At 33.5% G+C, this 12,227-nt stretch overlaps 1 protein-coding gene across 1 annotated transcript in view; it reads right to left on the reverse strand.

Moving 5' to 3' along the window:
- Positions 1-12,227, reverse strand: part of CDIN1 (CDAN1 interacting nuclease 1) — a 124,171-nt gene that overhangs the window by 63,406 nt on the left and 48,538 nt on the right. Inside the window, exons 6-9 of the mRNA XM_058027301.1 lie at positions 9,548-9,627; positions 9,144-9,193; positions 6,251-6,318; positions 1,061-1,126 (exon numbers count right to left, since the gene is read on the reverse strand). Coding sequence (XP_057883284.1) covers positions 1,061-1,126; positions 6,251-6,318; positions 9,144-9,193; positions 9,548-9,627 — 264 coding nt within the window. The remainder of the gene's footprint in view (positions 1-1,060; positions 1,127-6,250; positions 6,319-9,143; positions 9,194-9,547; positions 9,628-12,227) is intronic.

Genomic DNA, 12,227 nt, shown 5'->3' on the forward strand with positions numbered 1-12,227 from the left:
GCACTGTTATTATTTGAATTTGAGACAAATATATGCAAATGAATTATTACTATTTTTAACCTTCTTTCTAATAGGGTAATAATACAAAAATAATTATTTTGGGTGTTCCCTGGTTTCCCTTCTTAAGAATTAAAAAAAGTAGTTGCTTTTCTAGTTTCCTTTTGATCAGGCTCCTCAATAGGTGGAATATAACCTCACGCTCCTAATATAAAAGCAGGTACCCTTAACACCATGTGTGTACTGTGTTTATTATGGTCCACGTTACTGGGCAATCCTACTAATGTATGCAACTTTCTGAAGAGCAGGTAAAGAGGGAGACAGGCTCTTTTCAGTGGTGTCCAGTAACAGGACCAGCGGCAATGAGTACAAACTTACACACAGGAGGCTCCACCTGAACATCAGCAACCACTTTTTCACTATGAGGGTGCTGAGCACAGGCACACGTTACCTAGAAAGACTGTGGATACTCCCTCCTTGCTGATATTCAAGTGCTGTCACATGGCCTCAAGACCAGAAAAGGCAGATGAACTTTAACATGACCTTTATACTTACATTTTTCCCTTATTCTTTCTTGCCATTCAGGCTTTTAAAAAACAGTAAAGAACAGCAGAGTTGTATTTGGATGCAAAGTGATGGTAAAAGAATAACTGCACAATAACAAACCTTTATGCAATGACCTACAGGTGTAATGTAATAATCTTAAGACTATGAACTGATTTGATCTAGAAGTAAAAGACATTTCTAGCTATTTCAGAGTTTAGTTCAGAATGGCAGTGGGCAGAATACATTAGTGGGAGCAGGGATTTGGGGGTTTTTAGTGTTGTTTTTTTGTCCTTTTTTTGTTAATGAGATAAAAACATGCAGAGACTAAGGAAGAAAGACTGGGTAACACTATTTAGGATCAACCCTCTCTGACTCAAACTAGAAGTTCTTAGAATTATTGGGTAACTCATGAAGAGACTTATTTACAGTATCCTTGAGTATGCTTCACTTAAGTAGCCACAATATTTTAGATGAGTACTTCTACACAAAATAATAAAAATTCTTTTAAAAGACTTACCTACTGGCACTTCTAAAATAAAGTCTGGTGTTTTGTCATAACCCTTTGCACGAAGCTGATCTTCAGCTGCACATAGAAAATAAGAACTACTGTTTATGAAACTATTCCATTAAGTAGACAGCAGCATAATTAATTTTATTCTAAATAAGAGTGCAAGAATTACTAATGCAGTCATACATATCTTTCTTATGCATGCAATGCTGTGTCAGATTAAATGAACCTTTGTAGAAAACCTGAAGCATGGATATAAAAATGCTTCTTTGTCATCTCTGCATTTTTATGTCTTCATTATAAACATCATTAATTCAAGCTGTCATACAGTATTTTATAACCTCCAAATATTCAAAATAAAGAGGTATATTCACTGATTGAAAGAAGAGTCTCTCCACCTTCGGATGTGTTAAGATTAATCCTACCAGCACCACAAACATAGATATACTGTTGCTGCTGCCTTGGTTTTATTTTTAATGTTAGCATAAAATTGTTAAAGAAAAAGAGCAAGAAAAGTCTTCTCTCCCAGAAATTTATTAAAGTAAAGAAAAACCATAATTTTAGTTTTGCATTCTGGATTCTGTAGAATTTTTCCAGTTTCTGAACATAGATTTAGACATTCTGCTAACATTATGTCTACAACTTCATTGTTTAAAAATATTAGAGATGAGTATTTAAATAAATAATAATGAATGAGCAAGACAAAACTGCAAAAGGGAAAAGAAGCTTCCTTTTAAAAAAATGAAAAAAAAAGAGGAAAGTAAAAAAGCCCATGCCACCTCTTAATATTTTTTTGTCCTTGATTTCTGATACCATTACATTGGTATTTCTGAAACACCATTTCTCCATTAGAATTTGGAGTGACCTGGTCATTCAATTCCAGGCATGGCTTTCTGTCTTCACCCAAGCTCAACTAATGGCACTACCTAGTAACAAGTAAGGCTGTGTAGCCCCTTAACACCTACTGGGCTGTTGACATTGTCATGCATCCCATTCGCCTTTCTACATCACCTTTGATTAAAATTAATGGTCCATTCTCACTGTTGGGTAGCTTATTTCCAATCCATTTATCAGGTTAGGACAGTAGTTTCATGGCCAATGTTCAGAACTCAGTTTTTGAATACTTTGTGCAAATCCTGAAAGGTCAGCAGTTTGAGTCCAAGTAACATTTTAATGACAAGAAAAACATACTAACTTAGAAATCAAAATACTGTAATATTGCCAAAATCAAACCCTCCCACTCTTTTTCATTGAAGAATGTAATTCTGAAGTATTTTATACAGTGAACTAATTCTGAAATTGGGACAGAAGTAAATTTGGAAATCTGAACATTCACATCAGTGTAAACTGCAATAGGTGTTTATTCTTTTTGAGTGGTACTGTAATTGTTTTTTTATTTTGAGAGCATTTCTTCACTATAAACACACTACTCTAAATATAAGTCTTTGCAATGTGGCACTTTATTATCACATAATACAAAATTATGACTCTTATCACATGATAAGATAATGAAAAACATTTCTAGGATTTGGAGATAGATTTGGTTTTTGACTAATTTTTGAAACTTAAATTGTCAAGTATACAAATCATGTTAAGATCGAGAAAGTTTTAATTTAACAGAACATCTGAATAGAAAGTCTTATGCCATAATATAAAAATGAATTAATGTTCTATGTAATCTTTTAATCCTTATTTAAAAAAAACAACAAAACAATTTTATCCACATTTAGTTAACTTTAATTTAACAATTAAGAGCAACCCGCTCTTAATTGTTTAAAATAATCTAGCATAGAAAATAGGAAGTCCCAGCTGAAATTTTTTTCATTTAAGAGCAATAGTAATAGAAAGGCCAGTCTTTTCTTTCATATCTAACAAATGCTAGTACCACAAAATAAGGCAAATGCACCTTAAAAAACTTACTGAAAACCAAAACAGATGTAAACACATGTTTCATAGGTCAACATGGCAAGTCTCTGAACTGGAATCTGTATCAGCATTACTTTTAATATTCTTCAGCAGATTGTTTTTTCAAGGGTGCCCAAATACTTTTAAAATCTTTTCATACTAATTCATGGTGAGGAAAAGAACATGATTTTTTTTATATATCTGGTTCTAAATGTCTTCATGTGGTTTCTCCTAACATTCCATACTGTGATTAACATTGGAAAACATATTAAAAGCCATGTTTATTATTGAGGTATCTGTCATGTGCAGAAACAGAGCTTTGCATTAGTATTTCTCCAAGTGTTTTAAGGCTTTATAACCCTGGGGAAGAAATAATTACCCAAACTCCTCACAATCACCATAAAATTTTTGTTTTAAACCATAACACCATCAAAAAGAAGTACTAGCTTTTCAGCCCAGGTATGTTTCACATTGCTCCAGAAACTACAGAGGCAGCATTCTGCACCTCAAAAGATCTTTAAACTCCAGCACAGATTAAAAAATAATTCAGTAACTGCTTGAAAGCCAGCCCACAGCAGTTTTGACAGTTACATTTATAAATCCTCAGGTCTGAAAATTATGTGGAAACAGCCCTAATAAGTAGTTTGTCAACAGATACCCCATTAATTTAGATTTTCAACAAAACTGCAGCTTCATCTTTACCATAATGTCACACTCAATCAGAACCATTTAACACATCATTGTTCTTCTACTAGCCCTCCTCTGATGAGGCATGAATGAGCTACAACTGCAAATTCAAGATTACAGCAGAAAACACTGATCAGATTTCATGATTTATATCCACTGGTGGAAATCAAAGGAGGATAAAGCTCAATAGCTCCCCATATATCTAAAAGCTTTCCTAACATATTCATGGTAAAGACACAAAAATAAAATTCCTATACAGAACTTAGAAGCTCCTGCCATTTCAGTATGGCATGTGAAGCTGCGAGCCTATTTTGATAAAATGCTTATATTGATCACTTTAATCTCAAGCAGGCCAAGTGACAAAGACTGGAGAGCTGTGTTTTTGCTGAAGAGAGGATATGGTATATGAAGCACTTCTTATGAAGAGTGGATTAATCAAATGTAACCCCCATTAGTGTCTATAGGTTTCCAGTCAATTCCAGGGTGACTCTGAAGGTATTACTTCTGATCTGAAGGCTTGGAAAGCCAACTGCTCTAGAAACAAATTCTGTCCAGAACCTAAAAAGCTGCTTCATGCTCTAAGACTATACTGAGGCACTTGATATTCACTGTGTCCTGTGACTGTACTTTCCTCTCCTGTACTAGACTCTCTGTTGCTCAGGTGAACACATCTGATACAAACTCCCTGACTATTCTTGAAGCAGTAAAGCGGAATATGGGAATTCCCACTAATATGGGAACTGCAAAATTTCTGTTTCTTTGAAACATGTTAAAAAGTAATGGAATTACAAGCCATAAGCCATGTAAACCATAAGCCTTCTTCAAAACAGGAATGAAGAATTACGCAACAAAGCCTGAATTTTTAGACCTATGGGAAATACTGGCATCTCTTCTGTTTTTATGGTGTTTTCTTCAAGCAGTTTTGGAACTAGGTTTTTGGAAAGGAAAGGGTGTATTGCAAGAGACTTGGTAGGGTTCATCTTGCAAATATTGGGAAAGTTTTATTTTTAAGAATATCCCAAACATGTATAGATATGAAATAGATACATGATCACAGACATAATAAATACAAATCTTAACATATCTGAAATCATGACTAAACAATACTTCACTATATATAGAATGTGAACAACAAATTAAGCTCTCTCATTTCTATCTTCATATTTTAGTAAGTTCTAATAAGTTAACTTCTAATTTCTTCTAATAAGTTAACGCATTCTAGATGTTTTAATTTGATAGCACAAATTTCTTGGAGCTAATTTCTAAAGAAAAAATTGATGCTTATCCAAAGTCACGAAACAGTAAAATTCAAATGTGATTTTTATACTTCTTAAGCTTACACAAGCCAAATAAAATGATAATTCATTGGGTTGAGGATCCCTTAGTGAGTCATCCAGTCCATTCCCTCGTATCGTGATGGAATTGATTTCATTACCAGCTTTGATAGATGAGTGTCAAATCCAGCCTTGAATTTTTCATTGAAGGTGATTCTACAACCTTTCCTGGCAGTTGGTTTTACATTTATTGTTCCTAGAACTGTTTGGTATTTCATCTTGTTTTTTTTTAACCATCATCTCTGCAATTACAGCTTAGGCCTATTACCTATATCTACGCTCTTACAGTCAAATAAGAAAATTTGCCTCTTCATATTTTCATAGTGTCATTTGCAAGCTTGTAACTAATCCTCTCCTTTTTTCACTTTTCTCTAAAATAAAAGAGAACACTAATTCTGTTTCTTAATCATGTGGACAAATGCCTTAAAAAGTTTAATAATGCCTTCTAACTTCTTAAATTTGTTCAAGGTTTCCAAAATCTTAACCTGATATAGCTTCAGGAGAAATCATAGCTCCAGGTAAACCCAGCAAAATTCACACAAATTTAGTACAATGCCCAACCATTAACAGAATAGAGCATTTCACTTCACTGTCTCATCACATAAGGAATCCATGCTTTAAGAAGTCACTGTTTGCAATCACATTTACAGAATGGACACTTTGAATATTAATCTTTGTTTCAATGGCACTCATGTAAAAGAAACATATTGCAGACTAAAAGAAACATACTGCAGGCTAAAAGAAAAAAATGAAAGTAACTTCCTAACTAATTAATCCCAAAAATAACGTTAAAAATTGGGAGTGTTAAAAAGAGTAATTGCATTAATTGGGAAGCAGAGGGCAAAAATTCAGGAGAAACTGCACAGCAAGGTAAATGAGTGAATCTTCTAGCAGTTCTTTAATACATAAAGCATTCTGAAGCTAATATTTCATATGCTTCTTCCTAAATCTCATAAGGCCTGGATTATGGCTAATATCTCATGACACCAAAAGTAATACTGCAGCAGATATTAAAGCATTTTTTTCAACTACTTATTCTATAAAATATTAATTGCAAGCCTGTGCATGTGCTGTATATATAGGGTATTAGGTAACTGAGTTCCTGCTCAGTTCTAAATCAATAAAAGATAACATATATAGCATCAATCATATTTCACTTTTCCTTTACTACCTAATATAAGGAGCATTGGGGCTGAATTTTGTCATAGGTAAACAGTTACCAACATCTCGGAAGTTAAGAATTCACTGGATAGCCTCTGCTACAGATTCTTACCTATGAAAGAGAGATTTTTTTCCAAAAGCATTTCTCGCAGCAAGACTTCGTGCTCATGCCCAATAGCACTGATAGCTTTAGGTTAAGAAATACAAGATTACTTTGGAAAACAAGAAACTTCATAGAAACATCAGAAGTGAATTTATTTGCCTTCATCTGCATTTCAGAAGTGCCCAATGATAAGAACTCCAATTTTTGAAAATCCTTATAGTGATTTTTAGACGCATACACAACTTTGCAAAAATCAGATTATTGTACCAACAGCATACACTTTATAGAATTAAGACCCATTTAACCATATTTATTCAGTATATTTAAGGGCAGTATTTCAATTTTTTTTCTTTACTGTTTATTCTTCTAAATATAAAAGAAAGTGTGATCCTAAAACCTGCAGTAAAATACTTTTAAAGTTGCACTTTACTGACAAGCGACCAATTCTCCAATCCAGCAAAGGACAAAACAAACTGGTTTTCTTTCTCTATATTTTGAAAATGATAGGTAATACATTCATCTGAAACATCTTACTGTAAAAAATCCATCCTTTTAATTGATTTTTCAGAAGCATGAACTAATGTCAGGGAAAGATAAAATCATATTTTATAGTGAAGTTCTTTTCACTTCACCGATTGCCTGTTGATCCAATGTCCTATTCCTTGGAATATGTAAAACAATCACCATATGAAATATTTTTAATATATCCTCTTGGAGGTCAAAGTTCTATTCTGGAAGCTTTTAAGAAGAATCCTAGGGAAAAATATGATATAAGATCTTACGTTAAAAGCAGTTAAGCTCCAAATTCTGTTTAAAGTCACTTCTTAAAACTTAAACTACAGATCATCTTACTATTACAGTTAAGTAATTAGCTTATATGAACCCTTCATATTGAACAGCAAAAAAATTATTCTATGGAATCACTTCACATGTATATACAGCTTATATAAATTGAAACTATGTATTATGTTAAACTCTACTAGCAATTTCAGAACAAAAGGGACAAATGAAGAATGGCAAAAAGGTAGGAAAAATATTGCAAACAGAATTTACAATGCACCATAAGCAAAAACACTTAGTCTATAATAATACCTGTTATTGATGTATGGCAATGACCATGGGGCAAAACTTGTAAATAACATCAGAAGCCATTTTCTACTCATGCAATCTAGCAGCCTAGTTTCCCGTAAGCATCTGAACTATTACTGAAAAATAGCCTCTTGGCATTTACAAAGAGGTTGACTTCATACTTTGGTCCATGCATATACAATTAGATAGTTATATTTAAAATCAATATGCAATCCTTCAGAAGAAATTATGCTTTTAAAACCTTAACTTTAAATTGATTTTTAACTATTTTATGCACCTCAAAATTAACATCTAATTCAGCAACATACAGTAATGCACTCACACAGCTTAGTATTAAACTTTTCTGTACCAAAATGGAATTGAAAAACTCTTCATTACTCTCATTGACGTCACTGCATATTCAACAACCGATTTGAGCCGCAATATGAGGAGGATATAGAAGTCTTTTCTAGATTGCAGGCAAATAAGTTTTTAAAATGGTTCATAATTCTACATATGTGTCTTTGTTATTTTTAAGCTTGGCACTTTCATAAGACTACAGCCAGATTGCTCATCCACAAAATATAAATCTTAAAATTCTGGATATGAAAACCAATGATCAACAACCATTTAAAATGTGTGGCTTATTAGATTAATCCACTTTCAGAGCACTTTGTTTAATTGTGAGGATAATCTCAGTGAATATCTAAAATTACAAATTAAAAGCACAAAATACAAAGACAATTAGAACTCTCTCCTGCTGATGTTAAAATTAATGGGGGCAGGGCTAAGGCTGTAGTAGACACAAGTGTTTCGAGCAGAAAGAAAGTATTTTTAACGAGTGACAATCATGTGTATCTACATGTGCAACTACATGAAGTGCTGTTTTTCATTAATAGCTAAACATCACTGCAGCTTTCCCATCTTGCTGGACAGTGAAACCAAGATTTCCCCCCAGACTGCATGCAGAGATTTATGCAAGGATTCTCTAGGACTTGGGAAGGAACTGCCTTACTAGCCTGCTCCGGGACAGCAGACCATGATTTTGAAAGTTTTCCTTTGACTGCAGATTGAAACAGAAAAGCTACTCCTGCAAGATTTTATTAAAATAGATTTGGGTTCTTGGTGATCATTCCTACCAAATTATAATCTTAATCTGGAACATTCAGTGCCACACGGAATTCCCTCAGTGTACATACCATATGGCTCTCTAATTAATTATTTCAACAATATAAAAAAAATATCCCCGAACATTCAGGATATTTTTATAGTTTTTTACTACAGCTAAATCTCCTTTATGAAGAAGAGAAAATAAAATAACTGCACTGGAGTGTCAGGTAGGAGTTTAAAAATACTAATCAGTCAATCACACTTGAACTGCACTTGAAAAAATTTCAGTTAAAACTCATATTCATAACAAAGCAAAGCCACAATGTTGAACACTATGTATGAAACTTATTAATTTCATCACAGAATAACTGAGATTGGAAGGTATCTCCAGAGATCATATAGTCCAACTCCACCACTCAAAGCATGGTCACTTAGTCTTAAGCAAAAACCAGATATGCATTTCAACTAATCAAAACCACAGAGGTTCAATGAGGCATATATATGAATGTATAACCAGCGAACTGACATCCTCCCATGGTCCATCTGATTTTTGTTAGTTAAGAGAAAGCTCTGCAGTGACCCTCTAGCTGACTGAATGTAAAAGACAGGAGTATGAAATGTGTTTTGTGAAGCAGAACTTTATGTCAGGTTAAAGCTAGACACATCTCTTCCACACAGTCTAAGCTCATCAATTGTGCACCTAAAATTTTATGGGAAAGGATACTGTTTGATGCAGTCCACCAGTGGTCCATAACAACAGTCATTCACAGTACACTGCAGACAAATAAGAGAAGTAGTATACTGATGGGCAACTACAAAACCATTATAGTTAAAGAGTATCTTAAAAACAGTAATTACTTTTCCTCAAAAAGGCTATCAGATGCTGTTCAGATTTAATCACAGAAAACAAAAACTGCATGCTTTTATTCACTATAAAAGCAAGCTATTAAAAAGTGAAATGCTCCCCTCACAAATATTGCACTGCCATTTATAGTGCACTCTGACCTCACTGATAGTTTATGATGACAGTAATTAAATGAGGTTTAAAATCTTTTACTCTGCTAGGCAGATAACAGAATTGCCACAGGAAAAAAAACCCAAACCAAACAAAACAAGTGTGATTAATACCTGATAGACTTGATTTGCTAGCACTCCATCTGGAATCTGAGAAGGGTCCCGTAGCATGCTATTTATAAGAGTTTTGGAGGCTAGAGAAATAAAAATGAAAAACATACAAAAAACCTGTTAGCTCAGTTACACTTTATTTATAAAAACCTTGATGATATTAATAATTTTGGAAATCATCCACCCAGCAAATACGAACTTACACATTCATAAGTACTTACCCATTCTGATACAATTATCTCTAAAATCTTGAAACATTAAAGGATTTTATCAGCCCAAGGTGAAAGCAGGCCCTTATTTACTTAATTCTACTGGACAGTTTGTGCTTTTGAAGCACATATAGCTTCTAAGGAAACTGCTTAGTATACAGTAAGAGTAGCTCAAAATAACCTTCATGTCCTATTAGAAGATATGTAAAAATTCTAAACAGCCTTTAAGAAACTTTTCAAGGACTTCATGATTCCAATTTATTAGTTTCCAAATTCAAATATTTATTTACTCAGTTTTGACACATTTTTCTGAGCATTTAAGAGCTGGGAAAAGGCATTCTCTGCTTTTTTGAAATGTACAAATATAAGTCAAAAGATATACTAAGCTAATTTTAGCACCTATCTTTTTTAATTTACTGATATTAACACTACAATGAAAAACTAATGTAAAACAGGAGATACCTTTAGTTTATTTTCAAATACAGTCTTAGCAATCCTCGGCATTGTTTCCTCTCTATGTGCTTAGACCGGGTAGTTGCAAATACCAGTTAATTACTAATAGCAGGAAAGACTTTATTCTAGAAAAATACCTTCTAAAAACATCAAATATTTTAAAATTTCTCAGAGAAAAGTCAACGCTGCACATCCTGTCTCTGTCCTGGGAACAAGCACTGATGGAGCTCATCTAGTGGTGTATTTACATCATTGAATCCTTATGTGTAGATCAGGTTTGAGACTAGCAAGGTCCCCCACTGCCAAAGATTTCCTGCATGACTTCAGACTAATTCCTTTAACCTGTGCATGGTTCAATCCTGTACACAAAACAAAAAACTACTCTTTTCCTGTTCTTCATCTGTTTTGCCCCAACTCAGAGCCAAAGCTTTGTCATGGTCTTCAGCAACTGAATCAAAAGACTCAGGTGACACTGTGAAAAGAACTGACAGAGCCTGTGACACGAAGGGATCTGCCATATAAGCAGCAATGCTGCTGTCAATGGATGTGTGTAAGCATCTCCCTGAAAGTAAAGGAGATTGCATTGCAATCTACTCCCTAGGTTGCCTCTTAAAAGCATCACATTCAGGTGATTGTAGCATTTGCAAGAAAATAATTTATTTAGGAAACTATTCCACATGAGGCAAAGGAATACAAGCCCCTGAATGAGTTTAAAGGCTGTGAAAGAGCTACAAAGAGCTATCATCACAGGCAGGAACAAAAGTTTGTGCAAATATTATTAACAAAAATGATTTCCACTACGGAAAAACACACCCAGAATCAACACATCACATTATGTCTATGTATCTTATTACTCTAATATGAAACACATGCTAATTTTATAAGTTAATACTAAGAATAAATAGGCATTTTACCTTAGCCTTTGTACACTGTTAAAATACATGTTTTACTTAGCATAAAAACTTTGAAAATGTGAAACAAAAGGTGGGTCTGCATATTTACATTTCTAACACTAAAATTTGAAACAATAACCATTTTGCACTTGGTAGGTAGGAAAAATATACAAGTAACAGTTTGCCAATAGAGAGGTTGATAGAATAGTAAAATAATGAAGAGTGTAACAGAGAATTCACTGCTTTAAAGGGCTATTGGTCTATATATTAATATTTGATTATGAAAAATTAATTATTTTTATGTAATCAAACTCCAGAAAAACACCACAGATTTGCATTTGGAAAATGTTTAACTGGACACTGTTTTGAGTAATGAGCTACAGGTGCAAAATAAATTTCCTCTATTTATAAGACTGTCAACTTCAGTTTGTCAATTCTGGTTACCAAATATTATATTCTTTACCTCTATCAGAGTAGTAATGAATTTACATACAAAATTTTATATTAGGCTGATGTCACACCGGTTCTAATAGTTGTTAAACTATGCTTCTAAAAGAAAAGGCATCAAACAGAACTGATTGCTATACTGGCTCTGAACATATTACCTTTTTTTCTTATATAAACATTATCTGCTTATGTAACGTCCTACAAAATTGAAAAAAATCACCCCACATATTATTATCAGCTTTGCACTATCTATGCAGCTAAGAGAAGGTACCTTCAACTGCAATTATTGTTTTAGGAAAGCCAGTTACTGTAGTGGCAGCATCCCAACAAGGCTGACTGTTTACAAACTGAAATGGCACAAAAGTGCTAAGGTTTTTATGTGAACAATAATGCCAGTCAGAAAATAAAGTTTTATTTAAACACTATTCTTACTTAATCAAAAGTAAGATGTCACTGGTGAATATTTACACAAAAGCAGGTCATCTGCTCTTCTTTCTCAAGCTGCTACACTAACTTCTAGTTGTGGCCAAGCTGAATTATCAGTGGAATATAATAAAAAAAGGTGGGTTGTAATACTGTTTCTTTTAAATGAAGAAATTACTTCTGTTTGCATTGCAACTATGCAAACATTAGAGCAACAATTTAATTACAGTTTTGCAGATTTTAGTAGAAATAACCATA

This window comes from Melospiza georgiana, chromosome 6 (genome assembly GCF_028018845.1).
Source record: "Melospiza georgiana isolate bMelGeo1 chromosome 6, bMelGeo1.pri, whole genome shotgun sequence".
In the NCBI taxonomy this organism is placed as follows: domain Eukaryota; kingdom Metazoa; phylum Chordata; class Aves; order Passeriformes; family Passerellidae; genus Melospiza; species Melospiza georgiana.